Source organism: Cyrtonyx montezumae, unplaced genomic scaffold (assembly GCF_038088225.1).
Source record: "Cyrtonyx montezumae isolate F1298 unplaced genomic scaffold, pur_monq_1.0 scaffold_4, whole genome shotgun sequence".
In the NCBI taxonomy this organism is placed as follows: Eukaryota; Metazoa; Chordata; class Aves; order Galliformes; family Odontophoridae; genus Cyrtonyx; species Cyrtonyx montezumae.
The window spans coordinates 2,226,529-2,248,296 of record NW_027072045.1 but is presented as its reverse complement, the minus strand read 5'-3'; the positions used below and the strand labels follow the sequence as shown (position 1 = coordinate 2,248,296).

Here is a 21,768-nt window from a genome sequence, read left to right as displayed (position 1 = left end):
CTAGACTCATTCCACGTATCTTTTACTTAGCACACGTGCCATTTTTGTTTTTCCCTGCTCTTTTTTTAATGTTGTCTGTGTTTTTTGATCTATTTAAACCATTCTTATGCCACAGCTGCAGCGGTTTGCACGCACTTCATCTCGGCACAAAAGTTTGAGCTCCAGGATGGGGACTGAGTGCAGGGCACCAGGACATGGGGACCTGGTCATGTTCTTGTTGGTGGTGAGGGAAAAAGGGGAAAGCCTTCCTCCTGCTGGCTGCTGCTCCTCACCTGCTGCCTGTCTCACGGCATGGCCTGCCGGGCCGGGGCCGCATCCCTGTGCCTCCTGCACGATGAGCTGGTTTGGCCTTGGAACGTTTTAACACGCCAATTTTAATCTTGTTTTGGATTTAATTGTAATTGCGTTTTCAGAAAGAGATTAATTCTCATTTAGGTGTGGATAAGTGATTAAAAAAGATCTCCAGACTTAAGTTGCTGTTGTTAACTGCATGCATACGTTGTGTGTGTGTTAAAGCAATTACATAGTTGAATATACATCTAATCCTATTCTGAATGTTTAAGTGTTACCGCGTTAGAAAATGATAAATGACTTCTTAGTTGTGAGGGGATTTACTTTTTTCCCTCATGATTTCTGCCAAGATGGTGTTGGAAGGAAAACGAAATTCAATTACAAATGGAAATTTATTTCGGTGGTGGAAATCTAGCATTTAGAAATGCATTGTTATTACTTGCAGATACTGAGTGTGTTGGGTATTGTAAGAAAAGTTATCAAAACTTGTTTTATACCTGAGTCGTTCTGAGTTATTCACTACAGAAGCGTTACCCTCGAAGGCTTTGGGTTGATTTTGGTAGGCCTGCAAATGCGGAGAGCTCAGGATGAGCTTTTTTTCTGGGAACAGGAGAGCTGTGCAAGCAGGTCACTCCTTTTGGCCCCATACTTGGTGCTGCCAAGCCAGGCTGAGAGGATCTGTGTGGGATTTGGGGTGCTGCCATCAAGATTTGGGTAGCCTGGCTGTCACCGCATGCCTGCTCACGTCAGCTCCATCCTTTATGAGTCTGGAGACGGTTCCCCACATGGTGGCTTCTCAGTGGGATGGAAAAGAGACAGAAGTGCCCTGGCTTTGAAGTTTTTACTTTGTTTCTTAACTTTTAAGTAAGTTACTGATCTGAAATAAACTGAATTGACAATAAATATAAATCTGTGTGCCTGCAGAAGCAACTCTTGTGGCTGTAGCTTGGTTTAATTACTTCAGAAAGATGTCCGCAGTGGGCTGCCCAGTTACTTGCTTCAGTTCTCTCATTTGGCTTTCCTAAGAAAAAAAGCTTTTAAAATTTTGATTATTCCAACTGATTGCTTCTTCAAGTTGTCATACTTTTAGTTTAAAAAGTACTTTAGAGTACAGGAAATGTATTTCAATTTAACACTGTTTTAATTCACTCCTTTTATTCACGAGTTAGTGCTGCTCCCATTTACTGTTTGTTTTTACCCTGAGAATTGTCAAGAAGACCAGTAAAGCAGAAATCACCTTCCATTACCCCCTGTGCCCAGAAATGAGCAAGTGCTGTTTTTGGAATGATGCTTGCTGCACTCTGTCTTGTTTTCTGTGCTGCTTTCTGCTCCAGAAACACAGCATGGCTCCTTTGGCCTTGGAAGGACTCAAAAGTGCCCGCAAACCTGGCAGCAGGGCAGGCCTGTGGAGGATTACTCAGCTCAGGCTTTGTGACCCTGCATGTGCTTGTGTTCCACCAGCAGTTAGGTGCTTCCCCTTGTGCTACTGAAGGTAGTGATTGGCTCCAACCAATCATCCAGAAAAAAAAGCCCAGTTTGTCCTTCACCAAGCACATATTGTCCTGTGAGCCCACTGGTGTTGGATTTCTGCTGCTTTTAGGTACCTTATATCCTGTTGGGGATGCAGTACATTGAAGTTTGTGGTCATCATTCCAAACAGTAATGAAAAAGAATTAAAATGAGTTTAGGTTCTCAGCGTATAAACGTTCATCTGTTTTTTCTTAGGTTGCATGCTTTTGATTGATTTTGTATTCTGTTATTGATGTGTCTGTGAGCTCTGAAGCTCTCTTTGATACTGTACACTGTGTAGCAGTAGGTGGCCTGACATAACCCCCCTGGGTATTCTGTATTACTCTGAGTTCAGTAAGAAATAACGCTCACATTTAATAATATTATGTACTCTATCATTGTTGGACACAGAGCTGCAGATCAACTTTTTCAGGTGCCGCACGTGAATCCTTCCCTGCGTTAAATCAAGTCCTCGTTGAGCTGCTCTTGTTGCTTGGATTCCTGCCTTTAATCAGATGCAAAGTGCTAAATAGTTCTGTGCTATTTGATAGTATATCCTTATTAAATACAGATACGACAGTTTCTGTAAATACCTGTAGACAGCCTCCAGCACTGCCTGTAGCAAAATATTGAAATCTGAACTTCTTGCTTTTCGTTATCTAATTGGAATAACTACTGATTTTTTTCTGCTTCTCAAAAACTTGGCACGTGTCTCACAGAACAAGCTGAAGAAGTCATAGATGAAGTAAGAGACAGCCTGCAGGACGTATGACAAAGAGAAAGTTCCCGTGGAAAACAAAACAAAACAAAAAAACTCCCATGAAAATAGCTGTCCCAGTGTTTCTTGGGCTCATGGTGGGGACACCTTGGTGGGCAGCAGAGCTGTGCTCATGGCTCCTGCTCAGAACTCCAAGTAAAGCATTTCTGCTCTCTGAGCTTTTGCTGTTGTGACTCTGTAATGGAAATGATGCTTTTTCTCATTCCCCTGTGAATCATACTCTAGCTTCTGAGTTGCAAGGGCTTCTAAACAGGCTCCTCCATACCCATCCTTTGCACCTGTCCTGGAGAGGAGGTGGTCTGATTTGGGAGCTAGATTACAGGTGAACAGACAGGATACTCCTGTTGGCAGGGAAGAGCAATTTCACTTCTGTGAAATCCCAGTTGCTACTGTGAGATATTAATCTTTTGAGTGCCTTTTGTCTGTCAATATAGGTAATGAACGTCTAGCTTAAAATTCAAACACAACTGAAATTGTATTTTCCTTATTTGCCATTATGGCTCGTGGTTTTGTGTAATTAAAATCACAGAAAGTTAAAATCAGAAATGCTGTAATGAAGGGTCTGACTGCTTCAGGATTGCTGTCTTTCTCTATTGAACCAGTTTTTTTACTCTTGGGGAGGAGGGATTGAGAACACGGAGTATAACTGTATTTTAATTTTCACACCGTACAAATCATAGAAACACCAAGGTTGGAAAAGACCTCCAAGATCATCCAGTCCAACTGTCCACCTACCACCAGTATCTCTCCACTAAACCATGTCTCTCAGTACAACATCTAAATGTAAAGAGCCCTGTCTCTTTTTAAACATTGATGACACTTGCTGTAGTTTCTCTCTGCAAGGACTCTATTGCCCTTCGCCGAACCAAAAGGTGAGAAAACAGTTAAACATCAGAGACTGGGTTCTCCAACAAACCTCCTTTGTGTACTGCCTCCTCCTGTATCCTCTGCTCATTCTGTCCTGACAGTGTTGTACCATGGTGTGATGGTTTATGTGGTTGTGAGCCAAAGGCAGAGATTAGTTTGGAAATGCAAGAAGCTTCCCCAGGGATCCCTTCTTGCAAGTTCTTTTTTAACCCAAGGATATCTGATCTGCATGTTTCTATCAATTAAATTTTGATTGCATGTTTTTCTGATCTTTCTGAGCTTTTCGAGTCCCTCAATAAATCAGCTGTTAAATATTTCATATCACAACAGTCAAATGAGAAGCACCAAAAATAGAATAAGTTGGCTTAGAAATGGCTGTTTCTTTTGAACATGTATTCACCAAGCAGGGTCACCTGCCTGCATTTACAAGCTAATAGGGAATCTTCCCATTCTGTTCTCATGATTAGGGGTGTCTTTCTGCATCATAATTTGCTTGCATGCAGACAGTATTCATAGTACCTGTAGGCTGTCACAGTTCTTGGAGTGTCTGCAGTGTAATCATTCTTATCATAGGATGCCAGTTCTATCTTAAATCTTTTCATCCTTGAATTTGCAAAATATAACTTCTTTCTCTAAACTGCATCAGCTTGGTTGTAGTTTATTTACATGGCTTTCAGTGTTGCTCATATTGGATAACTGGAATTGTTGCTGATGGTCTTAGCTAATATTGTGACTTAGATGTGTTTAGTCAAAGGTAGAATTTTGTTCCCTGGGATCCGTAAACTTTGAGTGCAAAAGTAATGTGGTAATGTCTTGCCTTTTTTTCTTTCTGTCTGCACAATCCCATCCCACTGCAACTCATCCATTCCAACCAAGAGTCTCAAGGTTAAATTAGCTTCCAAACAATAATATGAAGCAAGTAAGACACAATCTTGCGTTGGGAAATCTAAAATAAACACGAGGAAAGGCTTTCCCTGGGGTGAGAAGGACAGTTAGTTGGAAATTCACGTTACTTTTCATTGCTGCTTTAAATCTGTGCAGAGATCATGGCGCTTTGTGTTCATGCATGCAGGTGAGCATCCCATGCCTGTTGGCATAGGTATCCATCACATCTCTGAGGCCTTCCTCAGAGGTAGCTCCTGTGTGGAAGCAGTTTCTGAAGTAGAGGTGGATGTGCAGTCACATCAGGTCTTGTTTGCTCTGCATCGCTTTGTGGGTCCATCCTGTATCCACCCAGGTGGGATGCCAGGCATTGTGCAGCAGCATCAGCTACGTTAACAATAAGTACCTCTAGATCCCATAATCATTCACTTTAGATTTTATAGGCTGTGCTAAGCGCTGTGTCTGCAGAATTCCATAAAAATTGATTTTTGTGTGTGTCTTTTCCTTAATTTCTTTCTTTTTATTCTTTTGCTTCTTGAATATTGACCTTGCCCATAAGCACTGTTTTTTATGTATTTTTTTCACTAGCATTAGTACAACCATGAGATAAGAAACCTCAAACAGATTTGCAGGCACTTCTCTAGATTTCCACTGAAGTCATTTGTAATGTGGCGTGAGGAAAGGCAATTGCAGTTAGAAAACCAAAAATAAGTGGGCTGACCTTCAGAAATCTTAAGCACTGTGATTTCAGTTGAAGGGCAAACTATTTAACACTGAGACCCTTTAGAGTTCTTTAAAAGGAAACATTTTTTTTTTGTCTGAAATGGACTTCTTTGAAAAAGAGCCTCAGAAAAGTGATAAATGGTGCTGCTAAAATATCTCATTAATTTTTTGCTTGCCTTCTACAAAAGTTAGTGCAAAGCACTTTCAGACGAGAGAACGTTTTGTATATATTCTCATTGTGTGTGTCACCAAGGTTCTAATAAATAATCCTTTTGCAAAATGAATTCCAGCCAAGCTATCTGATCTCACGTTTGGGTTTTGATCTGTGTGACGATCCTTTTTGGTTCTCTTGGCAAAGGGATTTCTCTGCATTCAGAGGTTATTTTTTTCCCTCCATTCTTTTCCAGTATGCAAGGATTTTCTTTTCCTTGAAATGAAACAGTCATTGGGATGATTTTGTTCATCCAGAATTGATTTTAAAGTAGGATCGAAGTCTCAACATCCTCCCAGGGCAGGTGCCTGTGGGTTCAGTTCTTGCAGTCTGTGTATTGGTTGGTAGAGGGACTTGGAGAGTTTTGGACCTGAGCTTTCTTTGGAAGAAAATGTGTTGCTAAGAAGTGGCCTTCCCAAGTACAGTGCCTTCTCAAGTAAATACATAATTAAGGTTCTTTAATATGGATTTCTTTTTTTTGCCAAATGTTCTTTGGTTACATTTGTTATACATCCACAAATTCCATTTTTTATTAATTTCAGTCCACTGAAAACATATTTTTGGGCATGCTTGCTTACTGCTTTGGTTTTTGCAATACATGAGCTGCACTGAAGAGCTCCTGCAGGCACCCAGGTGGAGCCTTGGAAAAAAACAGGGACCTTGTAAGAGTAGATGTGTATCTTCATAGTCCTGCAGCAGTGGCAGTTTTATTCATGGCTTAACCGCTTGTATTATTCATTTATTGTTAGCGTATGCATAGTATGTGTTGTAAGCAAAGGGAAAAGATGTGTCATGGTGATATCCTTGCAGGATGGCAGGTAATTGTGAAGGATTTCGCACAGTTTGAACAAAGGGAATTCTGAGAGAGGCAAAACTTAGTGAGAAGCTCATTTCAACCTTTGCCAGTATTGGTTTTTCTTTCTTCCCTGCTAGCTGCTCAGCCCATACAGGGAAAAATACCAAAAAATAAATGGTTTTTCCCAATTAATGTATGTGGTTTTTTTTTAATCCCTGATTCATCGTAACAAAGAAATGATAATGAAGTGTCTCTTAACAAATTCTGATTTTTCTCACTGTGCATGAGGAGCTTTATGTTTCCAGCTCATATTTCCCAGGAAGAAAAGGCACCAGGCTATTTAAAATGAGATGGTCCACACCTGCAGAAAAAAAAAAAAAAGCATTGTCTTGTGCTGTGTCTGCTACAGGGACTATTCTCCTCACTCTGAAATGTTTCAGTGTTAATATTACTTGTGAGGATTATTTTATATTAAAATTTCCCTTTCTACATATATTAAAGAGCTGTTTGAACATTTGGTACTTTATTGTAAAAATAATTTAAGGAAATAACTACTTTTTGAGCATCCTAAGTTTTCATTTGGAAGTATATTTTCTGGAACTAGAAATAAGTTTGTTTTGGAATGACATCGTCTTAGGTACAGTTTGCTGTCTGAATAATAATACATTCTTCCTGAAGAAGAATCAGCATCTTTGGTCTTTTTTTCCCTTTTTCTTCTTGAATACTTCATTTCCAGTGTTTGTTTCTAACAAACTAAGGAAAGGTGTGCAGAATCTTCAGTCTGAGCTTTCACTGTGTTTCAGTGAATAAATAGCTAATAATCATGGGGGCGATGGTGAGCCCTGTGTTGCCCTTGCAGTATTTGCTGTATTAATGCAGCTTTGCAATTACTCCTAAAGTTAAAATTGAAATTGATTTTTTTTTGGAATTAGTTTCTCGGGCTTTTGTCTTTGCATTGCTTGGAGTGCTGTGCAGCAGAAGATGGCAACGGTCTCTGAATCCAAGCAAAAATTAAAAATCAACTAAATATTAAAATTTAAAACAATGATAGCTATTGCTAAATAGTTAATAGGCAACATAAAAAAAAAAACTACAATACAAATATTGCCTATAAATAATTACACATTTTTATTAGTGTTGTAATTAAGAGCATGTTGGCTGCAAACAATACCTCAGAGCGACGCAAGCTGTGTAGTTTTTCTGATATTAAACAGGCTTTCCTGACCAGCGGAGCCTTCGTCCCATTTCAGCAGGTACACATCCAAGAGAAATGTTGTGCAGAGCAGGCAGCGAATCATAGAATCCAAGGTAGGAAAAGACATCCAACATCATCCAGTCCAACCATCCACCTACCACTAATAATTCCCACTGAACCACGTCCCTCCGTACAACATCTGAACATTTCTTGAACACCTCCAGGGACGGTGACCCCAGCATTCCCTTCCTGGGCAGTGCATTCTGGCACCTGAGTGCTCTTCCAGAGAATAATTCATTCCTAATACCCAACCTGAACCCCCACTTGGCACAACACGAGTCCATTCCTCATTTCCTGTTGCTAGTTACGTGGGATTTACAAGAGGTCAAAGCTAACCTTGCCAAAACTTCCTTTCAAGGAGTTGTAGAGTGCAATAAGATCAACCTTGAGCTTCTTCAACAGACTAAGCTATCCCAGTTCCCTCAACTGCTACTCATAAGAGTTGTACTGCAGAGAGGGTGTAAGGGAACAGTTCCATGCAAACGAAGGAAAGTTCAGGTTAGACAGGTACTGCTAAGAAGAGGAGAAAGCTACGTTGTTTTATGCATAGAAATCAGAAAAAAAACCAATGATTAAATAGCCAAGGACCTTGAGCCGTTCCTGTGACAACATTTAACAAGTTTCTGTGGTTGCTTTTGTGTTTGGTTTGTTGTTTTGTTGGGTTTTTTTTAAACCATCATTTAAATGTGATGCAGAATTCCCTCACCTTCGTGTTTCATTTGTGATGCCAACCTTGTTTATTTCTTTCTGTATCTATTCTTTTTGCAGCGAACATTCCAGGTGTTTCCATTTCCACACTCGCAGTAGATGCAGGGTGTTGACTGACCAGACATCAAACTTGCAGGTGTCCTTTGCAATTCTCACCATTCACGAATGGTGCTGAAACCTATTCCTGCCTCTGGCTGCTGCTGTGACTGAAAATGGATGTTAAAATGCAGATGGAAGTTCTGTGGTTGCTCCACTTCCATTTTATTCTTATGCAAGGTTACCATAATAGTTTTCTCAGGTATAAATTAGTCTTCTGGCTGCTGCAGCTGTGTATATTGCATTACACATCAATAGGGTAGGTAGAAATACGATCAAAGCTGTTAGCTGGCCATGGAAAGTACTTTCCTGGGAAAAAGCAGAGGTTGGATGTTTACTGGTGGCTTACACAAAACAGTTTGTATTTTCAAATGTGTGGATAATGTTTTCATGTGGAAGAAATGCATGTTCTGTGTATTTGCGAAGCAACAAACGTGACGGATTCATTGGGTCAATGAGCATCCTTGAAAAGATACGGGGGGCAAAACCAAGGCTGCCTTTAGCTCTGCTGAGCACTTAGGGAGGATCTCTGGGACCCGGTGGGGAGCTATGGACTGAGTTACAGCTGAACTGAGGGCTTAAGTAGTCAATTTAAAAAGAAAATTAATATTCAGTGGAACCTCACTTTGACTGATGACCTTATTAAGGGAAAGAGGCCTTAATGTCAGCAGCTGAACATCTCCTCACAGGCATAAGCTCTTTTGCAGTGTCTGTTACGTAGTGTGCTGGTTATACAGCATCTTGACAATTAATGTTTTTCTTTTGAGGTGATCCAGTCTGATTTACATTTCATAGTAGTAAACATTATCTTTTATATATCCACTGCTTCTATTCTTGCTGTAGTGTTATATAAAGTTCTTTTGATGTCATAGAACAATAGCTCAGGTGGCCCTTTGCTTTCAGATTCATCCATTTGCGAGTGCCTAAAGAACTCTCATCAGAGATGGTTGTGTAATGTAGGAAAAATAATGTTCTCACATGGACAAAATCAGTTATGTAGGAGTTGAGCTATAAACCGGAGGACATAGGAAGAAAGCATTTGGAAGGAGTGCTTATCTGGTGGAGTTCAGGGGATTGGAGAGTAAATAAGAAGGCTCGTAATGCGCATAGGTAACCTGATGTCATTTTGTATTTGATCTCAATTACTCGGACTGATGTAGCAATAAATATTCCGAATTGAAAATAATAAAGATCATGAAGGTAAACAATAAAAAGTCCATACTGTGCTTAGAAAGAATCAGAGTGTGCTGCGTGTTCTGCCCCGCTATGTGTGACGTAGAATAACCTTGAATAGGGCACAGGAAGGTGAATTTACAGTCCCAGCGAACCGTACAGGCCATTATTTATTTTCTGAACAATTGTGTTGATTTTTTTCCAATGGTGTTTTTCTTCATTAAAGATCAGAAAAAGTGTGGATGCTATTACCATAACCAGTCAACATGTTTTTAGCAGATAGCCGCAGGAGAAGTATGAACAAGCAGAAATGTCACTCATGGGGTTGGAGTCTCTAGTAGAAAGAGAAGTAGTTTTTCATATAAATATGCTTTTGAGTCCTGATATGATATTTTTATGTGCCAGGGAAAAAGATTAAACTTTCCTCATCGCTTCTTACATTTTCCATGGCTTCAGAGAGAGAGGTTTGGCATTGCTATCCCATTTCTGTGGAAGTTACTGGTTTTAGGATTTTTTTGTTAAGCATCACAGTATCTCAGAATACCACTCAATAAATTAAAACTTGGGGTTAGACTGTGCTTCTCAATATAATGATTTTGAGAGATTTCTTCCTTGAGCATAGTATTGACTTCTCAAATGCAAATACTGATATCGTGTGATATTTTTGGCAGTAGTTATTACCTTCCAAAGCCTTTAATGCCTGAGCAATTTTTATATGAAGAGTATGTTGCAAAATCTTCAGTGGAGATGGTAATAAAGCCATGAAACTGGACAGAGAAATATTTCAAGAGGGTTTTTGTTTTGTTTTGTTTTCTTGCCAGGTTTTTGCATATCCAGTCATGAATTTAAATGATAGAGTTCTATTGGCTGTGTTATGTAGGGCTGCCAGTGCTGTGTTCTGACTGCAAGTATTATACTGCCCTGTCTTCAATCATTGTTTATATTTTTGTTTCTGTAGGGAAGTTTTGTTGCCTGCATGACTGCCATTTTAAGGCAAATGGAGGACTATCACTACGCACATTTAATCAAGACTTTTGGCAAGATGAGGTCAGATGTTGTGGTAAGTGCGATGACTTTCATCTATCTATAAGATAGAGTAGGGGTTTTTGTTTGTTTGTTTGTTTGTTTGTTTTTTCCCCCTGTTTTTTAAATATAGTTATGAAACGAGACAAAATGTTCCAAGTTACAAAGGTGATGTAAAACAATTAATAAAGCAGTGTGATGTTTTTGGAATTCACAGAGGACCAAATTAACCTTCCTGCCATATGCAGGAGTGCAGCTCATCTGTGGAAGTGTTCAATAATTTCAAAGCAAGCTCTGGGACTTGGATTTAAAGTAATTAAAAGAAAGTATTAAGAAATAGTAATTCTAAGTCATTACTAAAAATCTGTTTTGTTTAAGGAGAGGGAAGAAAAAAAAAGCTTGAGGAAAGGAACTTCCATCATTAAATCTCCCAGATGTCCCAATTTTGTTCATTTGTTTAAATAGCTTTTACTTGCAGACCTGCTAGCTTTAAAATTTATACAAAGCATTTTAACCTTAAAGATGCCCTTAGTTGTTAAATAAGCAATAATAATTGAAATTCGTCTTCTCAGAGTCATTTGGTAGCCTAGCTAATCCTACAACACAACTTAATTAGAGCATAATAGAAGAGAGTTTATAGCTAAGGAGAAAACTCTCTAATGACCTGAAACTATCATTGCCATATGGCAAGTGCATGCTGCAAAGTAGCTACCAAACTTGTTGGCTGAGATCCATCAATTAGCAGATGACCTGAAGTCTGATCAGCAGTGTTGCATGGCCCACTCTGCTGCTGGGGATTCTGTCAGGCATTTTAGGCAGCTTTCATCTGTGCTTTAATCTTCACGGGGACCTTTATTTAGATTTTCTTCTTCCTTCCCTACCCAATGGAACAAAAACTATTGTCTTAGGTTGTGCTGTCTTTATTTCTGCTTCTGTTCTGCGAGATTTGGGCTCTTTGCCCTGTGCCAGTTTTCAGCTAAGATGCTAGAGCCTCTGTTGGTTGATATATTTGCACCTGATCTAGAAGAGCAAAGTGTAATGCTGATGATTGAGGACAGTGAAGACAAAGTCCACTGCATGGATCTGCAGAAGGACATCGTGATATTAAATGGTTGCTTCTCAGTCAGTCAGCTCTGAGTTCCTGGAGCCCTTCCTTCACTAGGGTGGTTTTTTCCCACTTGGTTTTCCAGTAATACTGAGACATTCCCTAGCTAAATGCAGCTAGCTCAGTGAAATAGTGGTCTTAGCCTGTAGAAGAGGCTAAAAACAGGCAGAACACTCCTGGTTATCCACAGCAAATATTTTAATAGTTTTGAAGGAGTTCAAAGCCTGTGGCTCTGGAAAAGGCAAACTGATTACAGAGTTTTATCTGGGAAAAGGTAAAAGCAGTTCACTCTGGGAACTTTTAATGACAAAATGAAGAGAGAAAATTGTTTAGAAAATCTGTGATTACTCCAACTGAATTTATTTAAAAGTCACTTTGTTGGTGTCTTGTACTCTTGCATCCTGACTCTCTGTATATTCACCCTGTTCTGCATGTTCCTGGGTTTTGTAGCTTGGGTTATTCCATATCTTATTTTCTATCAGCATGTGCACTGTTTGGATGCTTGGATTCCACTGTTACGCCACCTGACTGGCTCATAGGAGCAGATGCTCTAATCCAAACTTAGTGGCTGTAATACTTTTCGTGTCTTTACTTACAACATACCTATTAAATGTTTAACTAACATTGTTGATTAATTTATGTTAGTGGAAACTAAAGTACGTAGTAGGCTGAGAAAACATTGAATGGTTAGTATGTTTGTGCTAAGTCATAGTGTGGTAATTAAGTGCTATTATGGCATATATTGGTATGGCATATTAATTATGGCATATTAATGGTATAGTGAATCCAGTGATAAAAGGAAACCTCAGTGAATAAACTACGACTTTATTTATTTGTTTTTAACACATAAAAAACATGTTTCAGTCATCCTTTGGGACAAATGGATGAAGATACAACCCAGTTTCTCTGTTTAAGGAAGAAGTTAAGTAACCTTTCAGTGAGGAGCAAATAGGAAATTATTGTTCTCATAGGTATTTCTTCTTCTGTGTGATTTCAGTGGTGGTTGGAGCCCCAGCCCAGTACATTATTTACTAGCTCTTCCAGGGGCATTGCCTCCAGTTTGTCTTGCTCTTCAGAAATTAGATCCAGAGTGTTTTCATTTGAATCCAAAGTCCCCATACATATAGCAATAGCTAAATAATAATTAAATGAAGAATTAAGGGACTCTGTATTTGCTTCTTCACCCTTTCTTCAGCATGTGCTGTTCCTCAGCTAGAAGTTACAAGCTTGGTGCTGGAACTGCTAGATGAAGCTTTACGGCCTGTGTTAGATATTATAATGGTCTTTCTTGACCTTAAAATGTTGGAAAGATGAGGTGGAATGTGATAAAACTAAGTCTTATCTCTCCCAGCAGAATATATTGTTTAGTTCAATTTTAGAAACTGTTCAGATTAAGGTATCTCTTTCAAAGAGGAGTTTGTTTTTGTCAAGCCTACTATCATCCTGAGATGAAACCTCATCCGAGATCACTGAGGTTATTTCTGAAACTGACTGACTTTTCTTCTTTCTTACTTGGTGCACCTCATTTTCAGTTGTTTGAGGTACATTTGATATTGGTTAACAAAGACAATATGTATAATGCTTTGCTGTGTGGAATATCTTAGAAGTGTTCCTCCTAAAGGCATTCAAGGCAATGTCCTGAGGTCAGTGAAGTAAGAACTAAAACGTGCTCCATATGATGTTTAAGGCCACCATTTTCTGTGCCTCCACCTTTCTCTCTTCTTAAAATCTTGCACTCCTAGGGCTTTGAGTTTAATGTGAGAATGTGAATGGGGGAATACCATCCATCCTCCCGTGACAAGCTTCATCTTGTGCCTGTGAAGCTTAGGCAGAGTCTTTGCAGGGTGTGTGTGCTGCAGGAGTTGTAGGGGGATGGATGCCCATGGTGCAAGATGCCATGGTGCCCTCCAGAGCCAGAGCTCTTCGTGGTGCTGGACACTGGACTTCACTTGGCAGCTTCAGCTTTGGGGCTCAGTGGAGGTTTAGTTATTGCAATGAAGAGTCTGTAGCTGAGCTCATCTGCTCTAGGACTATACCTCAGAACTCAATAAAGCTGAAATTTTCATCAGCTTGGCCTAAAGAGGTGCAAGAGATGCTTATTTTTTTAATTGTTTTTCCTCCCTTCCATTTCAAGTCCCCATATATTTTAGCTAGCTAGCTATTTTTATTAATAAAATCTTGAACTCTTATTCAAAGTTATGAAAAATATAATTAGTGATGTATTGGAGTGGGAGGATTAGCAGTGTGGGAGAGCCTCTCACAGCCTGATCAGCTTCAAGGCTGTTTCCTTTAGTTTCTTCCTGTAATTGGATGGGGATGGTGAAGGGGTCCCCTCTGTTGTGAGTTATGCTTCCTTGAGACAGTGAACATAATTTGTATCTGTAGTTGAGGAGAGATCAGGAGTTTCGTCCCTTGTTCCTTCAGAATATTTTTAATACCAGTTTTCCGATGTTCAGAATAATTTGTTCTGGTTGTAGGCATGCTGAGTAATACAGGCTCTACAGCAACACAGCACGGATGGATAGACCCCCCCCCACCATTTCCATACCCCGTGAGAAAGCCTCATTTTGCTCCATAAAAACCCCTAGGAACCATTTACTTTTCTGTAAGGACAAAGTTTTAAATTCAGTAATATTGTAAATACATACGGGTGAGCATCACACACTTTTTAGTTGATCAGTAATTACTCTAGTTGCTATGGCACATTATTTCAAGTACCTTCGTGAAACCAGGACTATCAAAATGTAAATATCAGTAGATTAAAATGTAGAGCTGAATTGGCAAGCCAGCACAGCTCCTGTGTGGCACAGCCTTCAGGGTCACTAACAAATGTGAAGCACCAACAAAGTGCATGAAAATTTATCCGCTGTCACGTGCAGTTTGATCAGCAAAGTGTGCTGAGCTTCCACAGCTGAAACCAGTGACAGATGAAAGAAAGTGTACATCTGTATTCATCAAATATTAAGGGAGAAAAAAAGCACCGTGGGCTCAAATCTGTTCTCTTGGATAGGTGATGACCCTTCCCATGGTGCCACTTCCACTGAAATTTTCAGCTATTGAGCTGTGAGGGAGCATCAGTAAGAAAATCACTCAATATGTGCAGCAGGAAAAAAAAAGCACGTGCTCCAGTGAAATAAATACTGTGCAATGTTTGGGCAGCAAAATGCACAACGTGATCACTGGAAATTATATAACTCTTTTGCCAAAGTGCACGAAAAATGGGCAGTGAAGTATGCAGTCTGAGCCCTTAAATGAAGACACGTTTTAGTGAGCTGGTGGAGTGTGTGTCTGGGATGAATTTTGTTCTGTGTGGCAGTCACATCTAATTAACCACAAGCAGCTCTAAGTTTTATCTCAATACCATTAATATCAAAATGCCTTTTTTTTTAATGTTGTTTTGTTGGGAGTGGTTTTAGTGAAAGAGCACAGGAGTTGCTTTACAAATACCACAGGTTTGAGGTGAGAATAAGTCCAGTAGCTGCCAATGCTTTGTTGGCCCTCTCTGCCTGGTACCAGGAGTGGGGGTGCTCGGGCAGCCCCAGGAGACCCCTGTGCTGTGCACAAGGCAGAGCTGGACGTTGACATCACTTCTCTCAGTTCTGTGTCCTCGGGATCTCTGCAGCTCCCTGCTTCCAACCAGTAATGAATTTCTGAGCTAGGGGAAGTATTGTGAAAGAACGAATCCTAAGATAAAATCTGGCCAAGGTGCTGGCTCTCACACATGAAGAAATACTTGGGAGAGCAATAACTTTATATTTGTTTCTCACTGGAAAGGTTACATAAACAACCACCTGAGTCTGAAGTCCAGTAAATCTAACTTTTTTTTTTGGTAGACATTTGACATTTTAAAGATAGACAATATACATGCAGTTACAGAAAAACTGTACCGAAGTATTGTAACCTTGGTCAAGAATAAAAGTTCATTTTTATCTCTATGGGAAGTGGATCAAGGACTTCTTGCATTGAGTTGTCTTTTTTCCCCTCTGTATCTTCCTCTGAGCGTTTGATATTATTTAAATGGTTAGATAGCAATTACAGATTCCCAAATTGTAGAAGATGATTTACATTGTGAAGTACATGAGGTTTCTGTTCCAAAAAGATGTTTGTTTATGTCCGTATAGAAATAAATTGGTTTGTGCTACTAAATTAACTTTGTTCTGGGTCAGGTTTTCACTGGCAGAAGCAATTACTGCTGCTCCCTTCAGGGAGAACCTCTTTCAGAGTTTCATGGTGGCCAAAAAAGAGCCACTGTTGCCTCCTACTCAAGGTCGTGTGTAATGTGTACCACAACACCTACACGAATCCAATTATTGTTGTTGGTTTTTTTATACATAAGTTTTTTTTATTCGTTTTATTTCTTCTTTCTTTTTAACTTTATCTTGTTTTCAGGAAAAAATTGAGGGGGATGTATTCAAAGAGAGGGAAGACTCACCAACTGGTGCCAGGAGGGATTTTTAGTGTAGATTAAAATGAACATCTGACTCTGTTTTGCTCTTCATGTACCAGTATGCTTATAGCTAATTTTTAGCTCTGTAAAGGTCCCACATACACTGGGCATGTGTTGCTAGGCATGTGCTGTGGTACAGTCTGCACAAAATGGCCTTGGTCCATCATCCTCTGGTGTAGGAAGGAAAACATTTTGTTCCAGAAGAGCTTCCTTTGCGTAGCTGGCAATCCAGAGCTCCTTCCCAAGTGATGCAGTGAGCTGTTTATGCTGTAGGATTGCTCTTGATACCACTTCTGAAAGGCTTAAATGGAATCACTGTAGCATTTACGTACATCGTGTGTAAATATGACATAGTAGAATTTGCGTATGTTTTATATGAATAATTGCTTTTTTATGAAGCAGAGCATTAAAGTGCCTTTTGAATCTAGTCATCAATAACTGACAGTATCACTTGTGGTTTTTCATCTATAAGAGAAGTCTTTTCCAAATGTTTTCTCTTGTTTTAGGATTTTCTAATGGAAACATTCATCATGTTCAAGAATCTCATTGGGAAGAATGTCTATCCCTTCGACTGGGTTATAATGAACATGATGCAGAATAAGTAAGTACAGAGGAAAGCACTGCAGCTCAGAGATGGCTGTTTCATGTTTGATCTGAAACAACAGTGTTGCTTGGAAACACAATGCAGCAGCGAGGGGTTTTTCTTCTTCTGTGATGCAAATAATTATTTAAAAATGGGCTTTGGAGCTTCCAGTACAGTGTTGGTCTGTTTTGGGACACGGCACATTATGGGTGGCATCATTCAGAGAGCTGTGATTTGGAACAGCCTGCAGGAGGGATCTATATGCATCTCGTAATGACGGATTTATTTCTTCAGAGATCAATGATATGTTTTGTGTTTGACCACAAAACCCAGCAGTTATCGTATGCTGACGGGGAGTTATGTTCTCAAAAGTTGTCGGTGGTATTAATCAGACAGCACTGAAAAGACGTTTTAAAGCCAGGTTCCAGCAGCCTGGTAATGAAGAAACAAGCTGCCAATATTTCTAATCCCTGTTTTTGCCTCAATAATTGCAGCACTGTCGTTATTTAACATGCCTTGATGTAATATTTTGTGATCGTGACATTTATTAAACATGTCAAATGCTTTTATTTGTACTGAGATGGAAGTATGAGTAAAAGCATTTTATGTACTGGTTGCCTGGAGAAATCTCTCCTGTGCTTACTGGTAGCTACCATGGCTGTAAAGTTGTCAGTGTTTACTTACATAAAAGCCCCTACTACAGTTCCTACTTTCGTTATAAAAAATCGCCGTAACTTTAATCCTGGCTTCTGAACTTGCCTTAACCACCTAATAAAACCCACTCCTAATAAATATGAGTTAGGTGCAGCCAGCTCTCAGATCCGTCAGCTGCAGATGCACGCTCCATGTGGCTGCAGCTTGCGAAGCACCCACTGCCCTAAATGAAGAAGGCTTTCACATTGGTTGCTGAGGAAGCACTAAAGCCCGTTGGGTTTCTTTCTTTCTTCCTTCTTTTTCTCCTTTTTTTTTTAATTTTGAAAGTGGTTTTGCTTCAGGAACTCCCAGCTATCTGGAGAGATTTGTTGCAGGTGCTTTGGAAACCCTCGCAGCATATGTTATCAGCATCCTTTCAAAAAGGAGAGCACCTCTGTGCTTCACTGAGTTTTGGAGGAGATTGAAACAGGAGCTGGAAGGTCTGTGCTTGGCTGCTCACTGTGGCTGAGCTCTTTCCCCAGGGCTAATGGAGATGGGTATCCCTCAAACTCCAGGATGCCTACCTGTGCAGCCTGGGCTGGGAGCTGCTTTGGCAGCTGATGATCTCTGGAGGACCCCTTCCAATACCTACAGTTCTGTGATTCCTCCCATGCTGAACAGCAAGGCCCACATGAGCAGGAGCTCCTTAAAGGCTTTGAAACCTTTTGTTGTCATCGCTTTTAATTTTTTTCAAGTCTTTCTGGTGTTGATGAATATCTGCAGCAGTGCCAAGGGTTTGTTCATCTCTTAATTTACAAGTTAATTTTCATTACACCGGTTCATTTGTAAATGCTTCTGAATTGATTTGAGTGCTTTTCATTTTTCTTTTTCTTTTTTTTTTTAAATTAATATGGTTTCAGAAAACAAGAAGCAGCATTATTAACCACCTTCTGTCCCTCTCCTCCATTTATTTTCCCACTTATAAACTTCTACTTACTGAAGGAAGGTAGGAAAAAAATGGGAACAAGTTCTGCCTTTTGGGAGACACTGAGCATGCAGTTTCGTTTCACTCTTGCAAAATACCTCTGTGCATTATTTTGCCAAATTAAGCAAACTAATCTGTAGCTACGTAGAGAATGGTTGTGAGTCCATTGGCACCACGTGGTCGTGCGAAACAAAGTTGTTCAACCATACTAGGTGCACATAAATACCTACGCACCCGTTCACATCAGTTGCACTCATGCAGGATTTGCTGTTAGGTTTCTGGTGCAGTGCTCTGCTTTGCCTGTCCCCGTGCTGTGCCATGCACAGGGCTACTCCTGTGCTCAGCCTTCATTTCAGGTAGCGTGCACTCGTGCTGCATTACCCCCTGCTCTGATGGAATGAACACAAATCTTCACATCCAAAGAGATAACTGTTATTTTTTGACCTTAGATGGGTTGCTTAATGCCCTGTTTACATGCCTCTCTAATTTAAGTCAAAACGGTGTTTGTCACTTCAGCAGAACCTGTTGATCAGGTGTCAGAGGTTCGAGTGGTGCTGATGAGCTGTCAGTGTACAGTTCCCCAGTATGCCACCCAGTGTCTGTGGTGGTTGCAGCACGGCTCATTGGGTGCTGTGCTGAGGAAGGTGTCAGCAAGAGGAAAAGCAGAGAATATCCAAACTGACAACACAGCTTTTCCTTTCACTGTCAAATTTAGGTCCAAATCAACTGCTGTTCAGTGGTGAACAACAATATCCAAGCAACAGAGGTGGAAAGGGGAATTGATGAAAGGGTGACAGAAGTGAATAATAGAGCATAGCACATTCTGACTGGAACAGCTGCTCCTAAGAGGAGAGCATGGGACTGTACTCAAACCAAGACACAGACGGCCTCGCAGGCAGGTACATACTGGCACCAGCCTTATCTGTACCAGGATGGTGCTTGGGAGTGTCTGCTTAGAAAGAATATCCAAATAGTATTGAATTATTAAGTCTAAATCCATTTATTGACCTGAAATGGCCATTGCTCTTGGTTAAAATTAAGGAAGGGAGAAGACAGAGGGGCTGGAGGTAGATTAATATTCTTCAGATACATAAAATTTTACAATGGTGCAGATGGGAACAGTCTTCTTACAGCCACGGTGAATTGCTAAAAGATATTGGTCATCAGCTAGCCAGAAACATGCAGGTCTGAGGCTGGGGAAGTATTCGAGCAGGGAGCACTGCACGGATTGCTCGGGGCAGCTGCAAGGTCTCCAGCAGCAGAAGTATTGAAAAACAGTGTGACAAGCATCTGTTAAGACACTGCTTGTGATTTAGGGAGGGCAGAATGGCCTAAATGATGTACAGAGAGCTGTCGGAGCTTGGCTCTGCCTGTGTTTGTTGGCAGACTTTGGGCTGTAACTTGGAGGGGAACTTTGCAATTCCAACTTCCATTTACGATGAGATTTTTTTAAGCATGGTAAGCTGTTAGCAGCTGCTTGCTAAATGTGTTCGTTATCACGCTGCCTAAAGATAAGGATGCGCTGAGCTAACTTCAGAAGGAAGTGCTGCTTGTTTTAAATACTGCTGTTGGAAACTGTTAATAAATCTACTTAATATTTTTCGATACCTTTGAATTATGACTATGGCAAGACTTGTGTTTTCATATTTTCAGGAAGAGTCCTCCCCATCAACGTCAAGGCATAACATCCCCAAATTGGAAGGAAGTGGTTTTAGCAGTAGTGGTTACAGCAGCTGTGATAGCTGCTTCATACCATCCCAGCTCCTCAGAATCACAGCACAGAACTGATGGGGTCGGAAGGGACCTCCAGAGATCACAGGGTCCAACCCCCTACCAGAGCAGCTCCCAGCCCAGGTTGCACAGCTCGGTGTCCAGTTGGGTCTTGGAGTCTCCTTCTCTGGAGACTCCACCACCTCTGTGTGCAGCTCCAGTGCTCCATCACTGCACTGGGAAGAAGAATGATGGCATTTGGATCTGTTCCTCAGCCAGGGGGCTTTTATGTCCCACTGTCCCCTGTGAGATACCTGAATGGCTCTGTCTGAGTCGGGAGCTTTTCCTCTCTCTTAGGAGAGCTTTGGAAGCAGCTTCTTCATTGCAGCAATGTCCTGCAAAAAGAAAAAGCACTCGTGGCAGTTTTCTCTGTAGTAGTTCAAAGAAATGGTTTGTTGAACAATCAACAGGGATTTCATTTTTGTTTACATTTCTCCCTTCTAAGCGCTGTTTGGAAATGATTCAGAATTGTTTTAGAAATTATTTTAACTTTGTTGTAAGCTGACATCTTAAATTTAGGTTCCTCTTAAGCAGGTAACTCAGAGCATGTAAACAGCTCCTCTTTACGGTTTTGTAAATGGAAGTAATCTCTGCTCTTGCTTTGGCATTTGAGACGCTCAGTTCCTCTAGTAGACCTTATGATATATTAATTTGTAGCTGGTACTTTCATCTGCAGCTGTTCCAGTGGAAGCTGGGTTGCCTATGAAAAATGAATTTGCTGTTTTCCGTTCTATTTTTTGTGTCTAATGTCCGTATTTACATAAAATCCGTAGTGGTTTTCTCTTTTGAAGTCAGAGAGAAGATGAGATGTTTCTCAGTGAGAGTGAGCTTCCTCACGCCTATGTGCTTCTTCTGGAGGAAACACATCTGGCATTGGTGATGCAGTGTGGAGGTGCACACTGACCTTTTCACTCAGAGGGCGGTGATGCACTGGAACAGGTGGATGCCCTGTGGACGCCCCATCCCTGGAGGCACTCAGGGCAAGGCTGGATGTGCTCTGGGCAGCCTGCTCTAGTGCTTGGCAACCCCACCCATGGCAGGGGGCTGAAACTACATCACCTTTGAGCTCCTTTCCAACCCAGGCCATCCTGTGATTCTATGAAAATCAGGGTGAGAATTTTCATCATTTTTTTCTGCCTGAAGAACGACAACAACAGAAGTCTTGGAAAGAGGAGGGAGACTGATCAGGGAGGGATGCCTGGTAAACACGTACCTATTTGCTGCTGCTGGTGTGGATGGTACATGTTTATTTTTGGAACTTGCTGGGAAATGTAGACTGTTCTGCTACATGGTTGTCATAGCAGTACCTGTCAGATCTACTCTGCACCTTCAGAATTAACTTGGCCGTGTGTGTGAGTGTCCATCCATCGTGTGTGAACACCTGTGTGCCTGCAAGCTGACGAATGTCATGCGTAGCTGTGACCCCTGATGTGTAGTACAGGTTTCAGTGGCCTGAGCTAATTCCTACAGGCAGGTAAGCTAAAGCTAAAATAAAATCCCTGTTTACATTTTCAAAGTGATGCTTAATTATCAAATCTACGCTATCATCTGCTGTGCTTTATGGAGATGTATAGAAACAAAAACATGCGTGCTTTGCAGTAACTGGGTGGAAGTACACTTTCTGTCCTTACGTAAAGCACCAGTCAAGTCGTATCAGTCAGATGAGGTGGAGGAAAAAAGCCTGTGCTTAAAATCTGCCCAAACTACTGATGGATGGAGCTGCAGTTTTCACAACCGGGGAAAACAGTCCTGAAGGATGACAAAGATTCTGGCCAGAAAGATACAGAAAAACCCAGCAGACAGAGTGGGTGCCAAGGGGAAGCACAAAATCCTTCAGAATTGTTGCTTCTTTATGAAAGAGCTGCGAATCTGCAGGTCAAACCTACATGAATACTGAGTTCAAAGAGATGATTTGTGGGCATTACTGGAGTGT

General features: G+C 40.7%; 1 protein-coding gene across 2 annotated transcripts in view; it reads left to right on the top strand.

Annotated features, from left to right (window-relative positions):
- DOCK1 (dedicator of cytokinesis 1) overlaps window positions 1–21,768 on the top strand; it is a 262,795-nt gene that overhangs the window by 133,695 nt on the left and 107,332 nt on the right. For both annotated transcript variants that reach the window (XM_065746466.1, XM_065746465.1), the window contains exons 28-29: window positions 10,248–10,349; window positions 16,371–16,465. In XM_065746466.1, coding sequence (XP_065602538.1) covers window positions 10,248–10,349; window positions 16,371–16,465 — 197 coding nt within the window. The remainder of the gene's footprint in view (window positions 1–10,247; window positions 10,350–16,370; window positions 16,466–21,768) is intronic.